The sequence below is a fragment of the Mustela nigripes genome, chromosome 17 (genome assembly GCF_022355385.1).
Source record: "Mustela nigripes isolate SB6536 chromosome 17, MUSNIG.SB6536, whole genome shotgun sequence".
Taxonomy (NCBI): domain Eukaryota; kingdom Metazoa; phylum Chordata; class Mammalia; order Carnivora; family Mustelidae; genus Mustela; species Mustela nigripes.
Window position 1 is genome coordinate 32,406,128 of NC_081573.1, and position 16,790 is coordinate 32,422,917.

General features: G+C 48.3%; 1 protein-coding gene across 2 annotated transcripts in view; it reads left to right on the forward strand.

The window, feature by feature from the left end:
• Positions 1-238: 238 nt before the first annotated feature.
• Positions 239-16,790, forward strand: part of GNAO1 (G protein subunit alpha o1) — a 164,482-nt gene continuing 147,930 nt past the window's right edge. The window contains exons 1-2 of one of the 2 annotated variants that reach the window (XM_059383069.1): positions 239-1,247; positions 1,471-1,513. In XM_059383069.1, coding sequence (XP_059239052.1) covers positions 1,130-1,247; positions 1,471-1,513 — 161 coding nt within the window. In that variant the 5' untranslated portion in view covers positions 239-1,129. The remainder of the gene's footprint in view (positions 1,248-1,470; positions 1,514-16,790) is intronic. The other variant, XM_059383070.1, reaches the window with a different exon arrangement.

Genomic DNA, 16,790 nt, shown 5'->3' on the forward strand with positions numbered 1-16,790 from the left:
GGGGCGGGGGCAGGGGCGGAGGCAGGGAGGGACGCCCCGGCGCGCGCCCGGCCCCAGGCTCCGCCCCCTTCCAGGCCCCGCACGCGCCCACTTAGGGGAGCCGCGGGCCGGGGGCCGCTGGGGGGAGGAGAGGCAGCGCCGCGCGCGCCGCCGCCAGCTGACGCGGTCCCCTGCGCGCGCGCCTCCCCTGGCCCCCGCCCCTCCCCGTCCCGGGGGCCCGGTGCGCGGCCCTGCTGACGTCAGCGGGCGGCTTGCGGTGCGGGGTGCGCAGAGCCGCTGGCGCACTCGCGCGCTGCGCTCGCCCCCTCCCCCGCCCGGGCTGTGGCGCGCGCACTCGCTTGCTCTCCCTTCCTTTTTTTCTCCCCTCCCTTCCCGCCTCTCTCCCTCTCTCTCTCTCTCTCTCTCTCTCTCCCTCTACCTCTCGAGCTCCCGCTGCCCGCGGCTCCCTCGCGCTCTCCCTCTATCTCCGGTAGCCTTCACCGAGCGATGCGAGCTTTGGGAGACAGCGACGCCGCCTCCCGTTAGAGACCTGCCCCCCGCCCCGGCCCGGCCCCCTGCCCAGCCCTGCTCTGCGCGCGGGGGTCGGCAAAGGCGCCGCGGACGCACCGTCGGCTGAGGACCCGCGATGCACATGCACTAGCAGCACCCCCTCACTCACTCCCTCCACACCCCGCGCCGCCGCCGCCTCCTCCTCCTCCTCCGGCAGCAGCGGCAGAAGGACCCACCCTGCCCCCCACCCCACCCTCCGCCGGCTCCGGCTGCGGCTCCTGCCTCAACTATTATTTTATTTATTTTGGGTCGTGCACAAGCCTCAGTGCCTGCAGCCCGCGCCTCCTCGGACCGCGGGCGCCTCCTCCCTTGGCCCCGGAGCCCCAGACCCCGGCCACCTTCGTCTCGACACCCCTAGAGCCCGCCAGCTGCCGCGAGCCTCCGCGCTGGAATCTTGTTAGCGGCTGTCTTTTTGGGGGGTTCTGGTTTCCCGACATTTTTGTTTTCGGCCAAGGGAAGGATATCGTGGTTTTTTTCCCCTTTGAGCCCAGGCTCTGCTCTCTGGGGGGGGTGGGGGGCGCGCCGAGCCGGGGAGCCGTGCCAGCCGAGTCGTGCGGGCTGTGGCAGGGAAGGGGCCACCATGGGATGTACTCTGAGCGCAGAGGAGAGAGCCGCCCTCGAGCGGAGCAAGGCGATTGAGAAAAACCTCAAAGAGGATGGCATCAGCGCCGCCAAAGACGTGAAATTACTCCTGCTGGGTAAGGACCGGGGCTGCCACCCCCATCTCCCGACCCCGGCCACTCCGCACCCACCTCCACCTGCTCTCCCACCCTATTCGTGCGCCTGGGAAGACCTGGTCCCCGATTTGGCACCACTGTGTGCCTAGGATCGTCCACCCTCTCGCCTGCCTTATCCCCATGCCCCCCCCCCACTTCCCCTAAGCTGACACTCACCAGTTTTTCCCCCTGTCTGTCCCAACAGGGGCTGGAGAATCAGGAAAAAGCACCATTGTGAAGCAGATGAAGTAAGTCCCTGTGGTCTTGGGATTTGTACTTTTATTAATAATTTTTTGTCATTTGTATTACCTTGCTCATTCTACATTGCTCTCCAGGCCTGGTTTCTGATTCGCACATACATACACACACACACACACACACACACACACCCCTACCTGGATTTGACTCCCCTCCCCCCCGCCCTACGTTGGTTCTGGGTCCTCCACCCCAACTCCCAGGTGGGTGGGTTTTTTTTTTTTTTTTTTTTGCCGGGGGGGGGGGGGGGAATGGAGCGCCTGTAGTTGTATGAATGACAGTGTCCGCCATATTGATCAGAACATCACACTATTGGCATGATTATGATCATTACTCTTCTTGGGTGTATCACTACCTTCATTTCTATCTCTGTCTCTGTTTCATTCTGTACTTCTCTCTCCTCCTCCCTCCACCCGCCCCCCCCTCCATTTCCACGTCCTTAATCTCACTTGCCCCTGCTCTTCTACTGGGGCAGTGATTTTGAACTTGACTAAAAGATGGAGGGGACCCAGCCCTAGGCTGGGGTGGAGGATCAAGTGTCTGCTGTTCAGGGATTTGGTGCTGAATTGGAGGTTGTGGTTTCTCACCCCCCCCCCGCCCCCCCCAAAAGGACTAGGGTTAGGAAGGGGTTTGTGGTAGGGAAGGGGTATGTGGTAGGGAAGGAGATGGGTTTCCAAGCAGATGTGACTGGCACAGCTGTATCCAAGGCAGAGGTGGAAGAGGGATGCTGGTTGAGGCTGAATGCCAGTCCCTTACTTCCCCTCCCGGCCCCCTGCCCACCCCCCCCCCCAGCGTTGGCTCTTCTGATAGGGGCAGTTTTCCTTCACTCAGTGGCCTTTATCAATGTATTCATTTACACTCTGCATAGGCCATTTTCCTTGTAATGTACCCACAATGCGGATTTCAGGCCCCACTTGGCCGCCCCCTTCTGCCTAAGATATCAGTTTCCCCTCCTAATTAACTGGGGGTGGATTTGAGTGATGGTTGAAAATTTAAACAAAATGGGATATTCCTTCCCTTCCACACTTTCTCAGTAAGGAGCCTCGCCCCTCCTTCCCACTCTCAGGCTTGCTTCTTGCCCCATCCACTCGGCGATTCCTGGTGAGCCCACAGGAAGCTTTGCTTGGGAGGGGGTGGCCTGCGGGGAAGGGGTGTGCGCCCTCACGGCCTCCTGGCCCTGCTGCTTCCGTTGGGCTGTCAGTTCGGGACTGAGGAGTTCGTTAAGACCGTTTAGCGAAGGATTCCACGTCGCTTTGCTGTGACACCTTCGTGCACACACAGCTCCTAATTAGGGGTTGCTGTGCAGTAAACAAAAATGATTATTTTTCAACTTGACAGAATAGCTGAAGTAATTGCATCCTGTAGGAAAACAATGGAAAATAAAAACCCCTTTCGCGGAAAGGTGGGTGGGAGACGAAGCATGCTTGCGGTTTCAGAACCAAGATGCAAAAAATCTTGCATGTGTAACAGGCATGACAAGCGGGTTCTAGGCGGCGCCATGATGGTAGGGAGTAGCGACTCAGAGACAATTTCCCCACGTCTGCCTGACATATTCTTATTTTCGTTCGAGAGCTCCCTGGGGCTTTCTTTGCAGAGGCCCCCTCGGCTCGCCGCACCCCTCTGAGCCACGGGTAATTTGGCCTGGGGCTTCTCTGGAGCTTGTGCAGCCCAAATGGATGGGGAGGCGGGGCCTGGGGAATTGCTCTTTGCAACAAGGTGCATGTTGCATCTTCCTGGAGCCCTTGCAGGTCGGTAAATGCGAGCAGCGCCACCCCTCTCTCCCAGAGGGGGATGTTTCAAAACTTAAGAAGTCTGTAATCTGCAGTGGTGGCCTCAAAACCGGGTAGAAGCCCCAGCCACCGGGGCTGGGTGAGGTTTCAGGCGTTGCGAGTGGTGGACAGCGCCCAGCTGAGGCCGGAAAAGTCGATGGGGCTCTGCTCGGTGGCGCTCGGCTAGGCTCGGTGCGGACTGGGCGCGGGGCTCGGAGGGATTCGGCAGTGTTCGGAACGGAGTCGGGGCTCCGGCGGAGAGAACCGAGCCGCTTCGGAGGGGGCCGGAGGCATTCGGAAAGGCTCGGGGAAGGGGGTGGGGGTAGTCAGCAAATTAACTTTCCATCCAGCAAGACAACTCCTTACCTGCTTTTTTTCCCCCGAATGTGTCCCATAAATTAGGTTGATTTAATAAGAAGTTTAAAAATACATACCGAGTCCCCCAAAGGGTACGTCGCCTTTTTTATTCAAAGAGAGCTGAGTTCTCTGAGGAAATAGGTGTGCCATTTTAGAATGAAAATTCCTAATTATATACTGGGGCAGGAAATCTTAAATGAAGGCTGCATGTAAGCTTTTCCGGGGAAAGTCTTATGTGTCTTATGTTTAGTTACACTGAGGAGGGGGAAAAAGTCAAGCCTTTGATGTTTGAGATGGTTAAATCAGATATCAGCATTTCTTCTCTTTCCCCTGTACCCCCTACTCCCCACTTGTCTTACTCCCACAGGACATATTTTTGGAGAAAAATGTCAGACAAAACTGAGATTTTATAAGTAAAACTATTAATTTTTTTTAAAAATACACCAACTCTTTAGGAAATAGGCTAGGTTTGTTCAAAAGGTCAGTGTAAAAGATTTCTGGCCGTGTAAATTTTGCTGCAAGGGACCCTGCCATCCTGTCCTCCTGAAGCATTCATGAATGGTAGCTTTTTCTGTGAGCCCTCCAGCTTGGCTCGAAATAAATCAGATCAGGGCCTTGTGCCAAGCTGGATGCAGGACATGTTTTATTAACCACAAAATGTGGGATTGGTGTCACTGTATCCTAGTGACAAATTCTTTTGAGTCCTCCCTTGCAGAGATGATTTTCCCAATCGCCACTTGACTGAGAGTTACTTGAGTCAGGAGACCTGTACTGTGGGTGGGGTGAGGCCCAAAAATCTGGGTGACATTTGCAGAAAGCACTTCTGGACTTCCCTGTGTAGTGGGATTGGTGACCAAGCTATCAGGCCATATGTATGAATTAATTTAGATGCTGTTTTATTTCACCTGGATAATGAAATTAGAGTTCTGCATGGGTGATTGCCCTGTGAGAATTTGATGATTTCCTAATGGGGTCTGGGGTTTAATAGCTCCTGTTGGATTGAGAGAAAGAATATTGATATTCAGATTTCTCCAGATCCTTTTAAATCAGCATTTCCAGAAGAGCAAAGAGCCATTCCTTTGAGCCTGTATTCTCAACTGTGTGTTGTGACGTACTGATTGGAAGGAATAGGCTTCCATATATAAATAGTAAGTGAAGTTATATGACAAAGGACTGAATAGTAGATGCTGCTCAGAACAAAGTATTAACACCCACTTCAGGCTAAGAACGTTGCAGGGAGACTGACCTTTGAAATTCTTTCGCTTGATGCATGTTATAGTGGGAAACCTCCATCCATTTAAGAGGTGCCACAGATTAAACCATCATTTTCAAAGCCCGATCCTTAATGCTTGATTAAAAGTTTCTTTTGAACATAGCTTGCTGGGGTGTTTTTGTTTTGTTTTGTTTTGTTTTCCTTTGTATAGGTGATCATGAGTTAGCCTTTGGGAGCTCTGTGTCAGACAACATTTCAGTACTGAGAAATAAACAACGATCATTGACACAGCACAAACAAAATTTTATACACACCATGAGTAATCAGTGACCTTTTTCAATACATGGTATTTACATAATTCTGCTCATTAGGAGGCCGGGACCTCACCTACGATATGGCCTCATCATTTTTGCAATCCGTGGGACACTTTATTCAGACTAATCAAAAATTTAAAAGGAGGTATTAATTTTATTTAATTACCAAAACACTTACAAAGAGCTCTCCTGAAGAATCATATTTTATGAAGTGTGGAAGGAACAGAAATATCATTTTAAGGGACTTCCCACTTTGTGCCGTGACAACTGTTAGGGCTACGTACCTGATGAAAACAAAAAAACGAAAGAACTCGTGGAGTTGCTGTAGGTACCACAGTTCACCCTCATTTGAGGTGTTGAGTTGTCTGTGATGTCACACTCAGGCTGTCTGCTTCTGGAGCAGTAAGTGGATTTTAGGAAGACAGAGAGTTGAAAGGTGGCACTGAGGCGTGGCCAGCAACCTGCTGGCTTTATATATAAATGGACACAGTAAAATGGGGTACTTGGGGTGTGTGCTTTTTCCCAAAATGCTTGCTCGGTGCCACTGTAAAATAAATGGCAGGATTTTCCAGGTGAAGATGTCCTTTCTCATACAAATATCCCAGCCCATACAGCAGGTTCTGATTCTGAGGACAGACCCCATCCTGCTGGGGCAGGGGGTCTTCAGTCGTCACCTGCCACCAAAGGCTGGAGGTGTCCTCCCACCAGCTGACCCTGCCTTTGTAACTTGGGTGTCTCTGCCTTTGTAGCTTACGTTCACAGCAAGTCCGTGTTCCGTGTTCATCCCGCACGCTGCCATGCAGCACCTGTATTAAGTGGCAGTCATGTGTGGAAGGGAATGACCACGTGCAGCCATTACTCTATAAAGGGCAGCTGTCTAAAAGGGCGTTTCCTGCACATCCCCGAAGGGTCCCACATGGTCCTACGTGGAGGCAGCACTCTGGAGAGCTACTCTTCTTAGAGCAGCTCTTCTTCCTACTTGTTAGTTCTGGAGTCCTCTCTTTGGCTGCTTTGCCCTTCCCCCTTCCTCCTATCTCCATGTTTATTCAAATGGATGCACCTTGCTCTCTGGAGACCCCGTGAGCGCAAACAGAATGTCAGATCAAGTAGCAGACGAGTTCTCCTTTGCTGATGGATGGTGCTTTCTCCCTGCTTACTGTTCACTGAGCTGTAAATACCAACAGACCTTCCTGCCAGAAGAGTAGTAAACGGTCCACCTGATCTCAGGAATCAGCCGCAGAACTCCTGAACCCCAGTTACCTGTTGGACTCTGAAGTAGAACATGTCTGCTTGTCGAAAGGGTTGCTCCTGACTAGATTAAATGCATGAGGCTTCATTCTGGATCGACATGGTTCTCACAGATTCCGGAGTTGCTGTTCTCTCGGTGTGGGACTAGGTTAGATGCGCAATGCTCAGAGTCAGAGTACGGTCTTGTTTCTCTAGCACTTGGAACTCCCCAGATAGTGGCGTGCTCCTCAGAGTGCCACATCTGCTAAAGATAGGACAGGTCACTCGTGTTCTTCAGTGACTCACAGTACCCTATCTCTGTTCACACTGGAGATTCAATATGAGCAGAATACGGTCCTGGTTTTCTGACATGTGGTCAGTCCATCTGGATGCAAGGACTTGATTTCCTGTCTCCCAGGGTGTCTTCAGGCTCTCATTTCTTATGAAGCTAGACAGACCATTATCACAAGAGCCACATCGTGATCTGAAAGGCAATAGGCAAGCTGGGAAAAGGATGATTTCAAAATGAGAAAACATTTTGGAAAAGGTTACCCCCAGACTTGATACTGGCAAAGAAGAACTTTTGATGTTGACAAAAAACACCTCTGTGTGTGTCTGTACACATACTACATGAATTTAAGAACAGCGGGCACTATGGATAGGGCACTTTACCTTATGGACTGCATCACTGTAAACAGCTTAACGGTGCTCAGATGATCTCCATTCTAAGAATTTCTTTAAATTTGCATCACATTCTTATATTATCCTGTGCTTCTTGCTCATACACAATACTGGCTAGAAAAGAAACCATCTAACACATCCGGCATTAGCATAGGGGATAGGAGAGGAAGGAGCAGTGGCCTGTTACTGGTTCGAGCAAATAACTGGTTTCGTTTTTTAGAGAAGCCGTTTAGCATGCTTCTCTAAAACTGACAGGTGATTAGGAGCACGGACTCCGTAACCAGGCTACCTGGCTTCAAATCTTTGCTCTGCCACTAACTTGGTGTGTGACCTTAAACAAGTTGCTTAACTTTTTGTACTTCAGTTTCTTTGCCTGTAAAATGGGGCTGATAATAAAAATACCTAATAGAGTTGTTGGGAGCAGTAAATAATGTAGTGTATGAAATGCCCATATAACAGTGTTATAAAAATCATTATACAAATGTCAGCTCTAGTTTTTATTCCTTTGACTGATTAGTGGGTGTTCCTTTCCCATATGGAGTTCTCTTCTGAAGTATGTGGGCCTTACCTTCCTTGAGAGCCAGAAGGGGAGTGCTGCGGTTCATGCTCATGGCTTCTTCCCCTTGCCTGCTCTGCACGCCGTTATATAACACACTGTGTTGTCATAACTGATGTGACATTTTTGATGGTGCAGCTGCTTCAGCCCATGAGGCTGGAGTGATATTACAAAGAGTGGGAAAGAGCACTGGACTTGGAGTCAAGACAAGTGGCTCTCCCCCTGCCTCTCTGAGGGGGGGAATAGCTGCCCCCAGCTAGTTCCCTGTTCTGACCAGTCCGTGAAATTGGGAACTTTGATGAGAGGTTCTAAACATAAAAGCATCAATTACAGTTCCATCCTGCAGGGGTCGGGGGTACCTGTGAAAGCTCTTTGAAGGCCAAGAGAATTGCTGAATAGCAACCTCAACCACAAAGCTTTGTCAGCCAAGAAAGTCCTAGTCCTGAGAGGCATTTTGAGGAAACCACCTCTAACCAAACTTTTCATGCAGATGTGGTTCTCAAACCAAAGAGGAGGATCTGAAAGTATCCTGTTAGTAAAAAAAAAGATGTTTCTGGGAGGAGAGCCCCAGTGACATGTTAGAGGGAGTGGTTTGTCTGTGGCTTCCAGGATTCTTAGAAATGGAGACAGCCTGGCTCTACCAGGGATGGCTGCAGGTAAAGGAACTTGCCTGGGGTCAGGTCCCTCAGATCCAGGGACTAGGAGATTTGCAGATCGGTAAAAGGGGAGGATAAGGAGAACTGTGTTTTAAATTTTGACTCATTTCTCTAATTTGACTTTGGACAGGTCATTTAGACCCTGTGGGCCTCAGTTTGTTCATCTCTTAAATAGAACGTGGGCTTTCACCACAGAATTTCTCAGGCCTCTTTCAGGTTTCTAGCTCTAAGATCCAGTAAATGCAAAGAGAAACCTAGAAGCCTGAAATGCAAGGGGGAATAGTGGGAGTATTTACCGCCCACAGCTTTTATCTGCTGAGCCATCTTTAGTTCTAATTTTCTTTACAGAGAAGAGGAAAAACATTGTGCTTTTCATAGCACAAAAAAAATTAAAGTAAAATAAAATCCTCCAAGGCTAATAGTCAGTGCCCTGAATTTGTCCCCCTACTCACTTAATTTCTCAACCAAGAAGGAAGAAAGAGAAAGGGAATAGCATGTCAGGATAGTACATGGCTAAGAACTTACCCTGGATTCTCTGTCTACATCATAGCCAACTGAGAGGTTTTCTATGGAAAATTGTTACTTTTTAGGGACAGCTTCCTTGTGCCATAAAATCAACCCTGGGTCACCTGCCTCCAGGATCTCAGAGCACTAACTATATATTGTCAATTAATTATGTATGTAATAGATCTGTCTTCTTTGCTGGCCTCAGTGCCCCTTCCTTACCACAGCTCCCTAAAGCAGGGATGGTGATTTATTTTTGCTCATAATACAGCCCTGAGCCCAATGTCTGACACACAGGAGGTGCTTCATAAATGCTTGATAAGTGAAGAGAAGAGAAAGAAATGAGGTTCACAATGAACTCAAACTCACTTGTACATAAGCCAGAATAATAAATAATATTGGAAGACTTTGATGATCATAGCATTCATAATTTTCAATGCAATCCATTATCCTCTCTTTTTTTTCCCCTCACATCAACCTATGAGGAAAAATAGCCATCAACTCCCAGCTTACAGATGAAGGAGTGAGGCTCAGAATTTGGGTGGCTTGCTCAAAGCCGCACAGCTTTGTAAGTGACAGTGATGTATTTAGACCATGATGTGGTTACTTCCAAAGCCCATGTCCTTTCCGTTCTAACCCTATGGGGTTCTTTCTAGACCACCACCAGTGTGGGCAGGCTAGAGCTGGCAGATGGGACCCAGTACCCATCAGCAGCTTTGGCTGAAGATAGGGGCTGAGAGAATAGCAGGTATTTGATTGGTGCTGAGTTCCTTTTGGAAATGGAGGTGGTGGCCGTCCTCACATTTGACACTGATTCTGACACCAGCTTGTTCCCCAGCCACCATCTGGACAGCTCCTGAAATCATTTGCTGGTGCTGCCTCGGAAGTGTGGGCTCTTTGTGGGTGGCAGGAGAGAGAAGCTACCACTGAAGACTTTGGCTTTGGTAGAAGCAGGTGGTTCGGAGGAGACTTGGGAAAGACAAAATAGTGTATATACAGCCTTTCAACCATCCATCCATCCATCTATCCTTCAGTCAATCTGTCTTTCCATCCATAAGTATTTACTGAGCATCTACTGATTCACTGGACATGTACAGGGTGTCATGGAAGTAGAGAGGAAGGTCTAGGTCCCTGCCCTTCAGGAACTTAGCCCAAAGGGAGTGACATGTAAAAGATGATTATACTTCAGATCAGGAAGCCCATGAGGATGAAGGGCACCATCTCTAGGCAGGAAGTTCAGGGAGAAGGTGGCCTATGGACTGAGTCTTAAAAATGGAAGGTAGCTAGCCAGGTGGAAAAAAGGAATGCCAGGCAGAGGGACCAACATGTGAAAAAAGCTCTAAGATATGTCAGCACATGGAGCAGGATGGGAGTGTAAAATAACTCAGTTTGATTAGAGCATAGCCTCTAAGAGGACTGTCAGAGATGAAGGAGGTAAGAGGAAACCGAGATAGACCATGAAGCTTCTTGTCGATGTGCTAAGGACTTCAGATTTTATTCTAAGTACAATAAGATGCCACCAGGAGGGTTTTTTATTTGTTTGTTTTGTTTTGTTTTTTACTGAAGTGCAATTGACAACATTATATTACGTCCAGAGGTTCAATGTAGTGACTTGATATTTGCATAAATTGCAAGATGATCACCACAGTAAGCCCAGTTAACATCCATCACCACACATAGTTACAGATTTTTTTTTCTTGTGATGAGAACTTTCGAGACCCATAAGGGTCTAAGGAAATGGGTGGCAGGGTCATTTCTTGCACTTGAAAAGGATCACATATGTGGACTAGAGAGAGAGTCATGCCCAGAGGTTAAAAGACCAGGCAGAAAGTTATTTTTGTGATCCAGGTGGGAAAAGTTTAAAAAGTAACTTGAAGCAGTGGAATGGGAAGAGGAAACAGACTAGAGATACTGGGGGAATGGGAAAATTGAACTTATTTGATAATCAGGTGGAAGTGCATTGGGGAGGAATTTCATTTTATTTATTTATTTTTAAAATTGTATTTACTTATTTAATAGAGAGTGAGCAAGCACAAACGGTGGGGAGGAGTGGGGGAGAAGGAGAAGCAGACTCCCCACTGAGCAGAAAGCCCAATGTGGGATTTGATCCCAGGACCATGAGATCATGACCCAAGCCAAAGGCAGACGCCTAACCAACTGAGCCACCCAGGCATCCTGAGGAATTTCATTTTAAAGGATATAGACAAGGGGGAGCCTGGTTGGCTCAGTCAGAAAAGATGTGACTCTTGATCTCAGGGTTGTGAGTTTGAGCCCCACACTGGGTGAAGTGATTACTTAGAAAATAAAATAAAATCTTTAAAAATAAATAAAGAATACAGATACAAATGAGTTCAGGATTCCTAGTTGGGCTACTGGTGGGGTGGTAGTGCCATTTCCTGAGATGAGCAATGCAAGAGGGAGAGGGAAGGCCTGCAGAGAAAAATGATGACTGACTTTGTTCATGGTGGTGATTCTTGTGGATCATCTAAGTGGAGATCCCTGGCAGGCTGTCAGATATGTGGGGTAGGACGTAGGACACACCTGGGGAGAAGGGTCCGTGTGGGATTTTGTGCTACTGTGAGCAGTGGGAGCCACGAAAGTTCATCACCTCACCAGGCTAAGCGAAAAGGCAGAAGATGCAGCCCCCACAATACACATGCGCCCCAGCTCCAGGATGTGATAGTCATTTGGGAAGAGGAGCCTGTGAGGGAAACCAAGAAGGTGATGAGCTAAAGGACAGAAAGAAAACTGAAGTGGAGCAGCAGCATGTAAGCCAAGGAAGGAAGGAATTTCCAGAAGGAGGAGGCTGAATCAGATACTGCAGTAGTCAAATAGGCTGAAGCCTGACAGGTACCCAGCGGATCTGGGAAATTGTTGGTGAACTTGGCAAGAGCAGTCCCAGTGGAGTGGCAGGAGGAAAGCCAGATTGCAGTGGGCATTAAGTAAGTGGGACTGAGCATGTGGTGGCCATGAATGGAGACCCCCAGAAAAGAAAATGGGTTCTCGAAGGAGAGGGACAAAAGAAGGGAGAGAGGGAATAAGGTTGAGCAGGGGCTTTATTTTAATAGTTTGTTTGGTTAACATGGTGGGACCTGGTTCTGTTGAGAAGCAGGAAGGAAAGGGCCCATGTGGAGGGAGATGTTGAAGGTATAGGAAAGAAGTAGTAGAAGGAGCAGAGGATGGTTGGGCAAGCTGGTATTGACACGAATTTGTGTCATCTTCCCTGAGACTGCCAGAGGGCAGTGAGGCTAGTGAGTGCATGGAGAAATATTTGGAAGGGGGCATGATGGGGACAAGATGTTGAGGGGGTTCCTGCCTTCCCTATTATTATTGCTGAAGTGAGAAGAATTGAAAAAGCAATTGTGCTCCTTTACCGGGACACCAAAGCCTGGTAGTCTTTCTTTATTCAAACCTTTCATTTATTCATTTACCCAGTATATATCTAGCACCTGTTATGTGTTGGGCACCATTCTGGGTGCTTAGAGATTCAGTGGTGAACAAGTCAGGTGCCAGGGGACTCAGGCAATAACTTCATAAACAAATAGTCAGGCATTGTAATTGCAGACTGTGAAAATTTTTCTGGAGTCACACCTTTGAGTAAGACCTTATGCTGATCACCGAGGGATTCAATTCCTACCCTCAAGAGAGTTGAGTCAGTTGAAGGAGACAAATTGGTGCCATGAAGGCCCAGAAGAGGCAACGGTGGAGTCTGATTTGGACAACAGCTTAGGATCACACGTGCCTCAAGACAGCTAGGTGGAGAGATGAGAGTTCAGTGGATACCCATTGTTTTACCTTTTCCAGGCTGTTCCAGTGAGGCTGCCAGTCACTGCCCCCCTGCCACTGGAAGATAAGAAGTGGGTGTGTGACCCAGGCCTTGCCATTCACAAAATCACATTTTCCTGGCCATAGTGACTGGGGGATGGGATAAGACTCAGTCTAGGCCAGTCAGAGTCCTTCTTTGGAATTTGAGCTTCTTTAAGCTCTTCTTCTGGGATCCCAGCAAGATCCTCCCTGGGTTGGAATGATGAAAGCCTGGAGCTGTCCGGGGCCTTGTTTCCACGTCTCCTTTACTCTGTGAGGAGGAAGCTTGCTTATCATGGGAGAGACTGAGGTGTGAGGGAGGGAATGAAGAGAAGGCAGAATAAGACGAAGGAAGCCAGAAAGACATCTAATCTCTGAAGCTGGCTCTGTGAACCAGTAAATCCCTTTTTTTACGTAAACTAATTTCAGGTGGAATTGTTCCCTTGTCATCCAGGAAGAAGAAACAGTGTGAGCTAAGCCCAGAAGGAGGACTCAGACATGCAGGGCGCCATCAGGGAGCACTGGGCAATCATGTGACCAAAGGGCTTGTTGGGAATTTGAGGAACGGTGGTTAGAAAGGAAGAGCGAAGCTAGATTGTGGGGTTCCCAGACTGCCTTGCTAAGGTGCATATACTTAGAACATAGAGTAGTGTGCACTACCATCCATGGTAAGGTAGTAGGGTGCCAAGTCAGCAGAGCTTGAAGAGGAAGACCAGTAGAGATGCTGAAAAGCAGAGGGAGATTTTTGTAGTCTGAACTGGGAAATTGGAAGGAACCACAATGAGGAACTGGGTGGGGAAGAGATTGAGGGAGGCAGAATGGGTGAGACCTGGTGTCTAGTTGAGCATGGGGAGAAGAAAGGAGATCAGACAAGTTCTCCCGGTTTTGAACCTGGATGTTAGAGTTTAGTGATGCCATCAAGTCAGGAGGCGTAGGACCAGGGAGTGGGGTAGTAGACAGAAGAGGGCAAGTCAAAGCACAAGGGCGAATTTTGGGTCCTTCCAGGATGACTTTTGTATTATGCTCACATCATTCAGTGGTTGTGTTAGGAAGGCATTCTGGCATTTAGAAGAGAGGTCAGGGCTGGCAGGAGGATTGGGCCCAGCTGTCCTGCGTGGTGAGGCCGTGAGAGGGGGTGTAGCTCCCCTGCAGATGGAGAGGAGAAGCCCCCCCCCACCCCGATGTGGAGGGAAGCAGGGACATCTGCCTTAGGTAGGCTCATAAGTAGCTCCCCCTGGGAAAAGAGGCTGGGAGTCAGAGGAGCAGGAGCAGTACCCTGCTGAGAACTCCAGGGAGGGAATGTGCTTCCGGAAGTTCTGTGTGGCTGCAGGGCTCTATTCCATGGCACTGCCAAGCTAGATAAGGACTGAGAAAGGGCCATTGTATTTGGTGACCATGGCTATTATTGGCCTTTGGAAGAGAAGTTTCAGATAGAAGCCATCCTCAAGATATTAGGGTGGCTAAGTCTGGGCTAGGAGTAAAGAAACCTGAGTGCTACCTCAGCTCTGTCCCTATTTAGCTTGGTGGCCCGAGGCAAGTTCCATACCTTCTCTAGGCCTTAGGAGCTTCCACCTACAAAATTAGGAAACCGAATCGAATGATCTGCACACTCCTGCTCAAGTCTTGAGGTCATAATTTAAATTTTGCTGTCCAGCAAAACAGATGTTTTTGTGGCAAAGGAATTCCCCACCTTCTCCCTTGGCCACCCCCAACTGAGATAATAAATTATAACAAAATTAAGCTTTCAGAAGTCTAGTGCTAATTGAGAAAGAAAACTGGGACATCAGCTCAGGGAATTGTGGACACCAGCGCGTGTGCATCCACGTGTCCTCTCCACAGAGCGTGTGGAGCCCTGTGATGTAGGACTTTGTCTCCGCATGCTATCACAGTTTACAGGAGCAGGATTCTGTGCTCCTCTTGCTTGGGGAGGAGTGCTGATGATGATTCTGGAGTGCAAACACAAAACAACTTTGGGGGTCCTCTCTCTCTGAATTCACTGGCTAGGAGAAAGAAGGCTTATGAACCTGAGCTAGCTGTGTGGGGGAGCTCCAGCCAGGGTGGGCGGAAGAAGAGCCAGAGAGACCCATGCCTCAGGAGAGAAACAAGCCTGAGGTCACTAGAAGTCAAGGGCAGAGGAGGTGGCAGTTCTGTCTCTCAGGCACTCTGTGGCCCTGTCGATGCAGAACTTTGGGGAAGGGATGATAGAATGACATCTGTTCTGACCTGGATGTTAGAATGGCATCTGGTCTTACTACCCTTTTTTTTTTTCCCGTGTGCAAAAAGGTCTGTTGTTTTTTAATCCTTTCCTAAAAGTTTCAATTACACAAAATTTCCTGTTCCCTTCAATGGGTCCTGTTTGTTCACTCTGAATCCTAGTGGAAGACCAATCATGTGTTCATTCTAAGTTTATAGGAACGGAGCTCTTAATAAGACTGACAGCTTCTCTACCCTCAAGGATCTTACAGTTTTAGAGAAGGGAGATAGACAAGTACATGAATGAGTAAGGTCATTTCATACAGTGACATGTTCTAAAGAGGAAGTAAGATTTAAACAGAAGAGAGTGGTTGGCAGAAATAAGGGATAAGGAAGCGGGTTAAGAAAGATCTGAGGTGAGGAAGGGGTGCCTGGGAGGCTCAGTCGGTTAAGTGTCTGCCTCTTGATTTCAGCTCAGGTCATGATCTCCAGGTTGTGAGATCAAGCCCCGTGTCGGGCTCCTAGCCCAACTGCTTAAGGTTCTCTCTCTCCCTGTCCCTCCACTCCTTTCACCCTCCCCTGTGCACATGTGTGCGTACTCTCTCTCTCTATCTCTCTCTCACCTAAAAAAAGAAGAAAAAAAGATCCCTGAAGCAGAAAGAAGGCTAGGGAAGCTGGACCTTAGGAAAGGAAAAGTGACACAAAATGGGATTAAAGAGGCCTGGTGGCCATGCAGAGAGAGGTATTTGGGTTTCATGCTGAATGCCATGGGTGGTTGAAATACAGGACAACTTGACCTGACTCGTGTATCAAAAAGATCCCTCTACACTCTGAAAAAGGCAAATCCATAGGAACAGAAATCACTTCACTGGTTTCTACGGTTGGTGGGAAAGAAATTGACTACAAAGGGGCATGAGGCAACTTTCAGAGTTGATAGAAATAATCTGTCTCTTCATTGTATGGTGGTCTCTCAACCCTGTATGTTTAACAAACCTCATCAAACCATACCTTTAAAGGGTGAATTTACTGTAATTAAATTATAATTCAGTAAATCTGACTTGTAAAAAGTACATCATTTAATCAAAAAAGAAAAAAAGAAGAAAGAGAATTGCAGTAAGCCTTAACAAAATTCCTTTGGCTGCCAAGTGGAGGATGGAGGGAGTGCACAAGCCTTGTATGCCTGACGCAGTGCCCTCACCGCTGGTCTTAGAGTTGAGCTATATTATGTGCTTCTCCCGGTGGCTATCTTAGGGCAGTTTATTGATATGTGTTCCCAGTTTCTCCGTTTACTTAGCTCTCCTTTACAACTGACTTGAGAGCTCAACAGGGGTAGAAGCCATCTGCTTTCTTCATGTGGATCCATGGTAGATACTGTTACATATTACTGTCCTTACATCTGCATGGTGCTTGAGAGCTTACGTTCACTGTCACCTTTGGGCCTTAACAACAGTCCTGTCAGACCATATAATCAGTGCCTGTATCCCCATTTTAAAGACCAAGAAACTGAGGGGAAAAGAAGTAGCAGTATCAGAGAAGCATGCATCTTGGAGATCTTAGCTTTGCCATTTGTAGACTATCAGTGTGATTTGGGGAGCATTATTTAGTCTCTTGGAACTTGAATTTCTTAATCATGAGAAGGATGAATAGGAAACACGTTACAGACACAATGTGAGGATTAAATGAAGTTAACAGAGCTAAAAGCACTTAGCACATAGTTGAAATTCACTGTTACTATCAGAAAAAAGAGATCTATTCAGGGTGATATGGTCTGTACCAGTGATGGAGCTAGATCCCAGTTCTTCTACTCCAGGTGTGTCTCTCCTTCCGTCGTATCACTCAGTGCATCCTTACCAGTTGGCAGCGTACTGGTACTGGGCTAATTGATTACTCTTCACCAACGCCAGTCAGATCCACCAACGCCATCATTGATTAATTCCACAAATACTTACTAAGCACTCACCATGTGCTCGACACTGTGTAGGATATGATGGTGAGC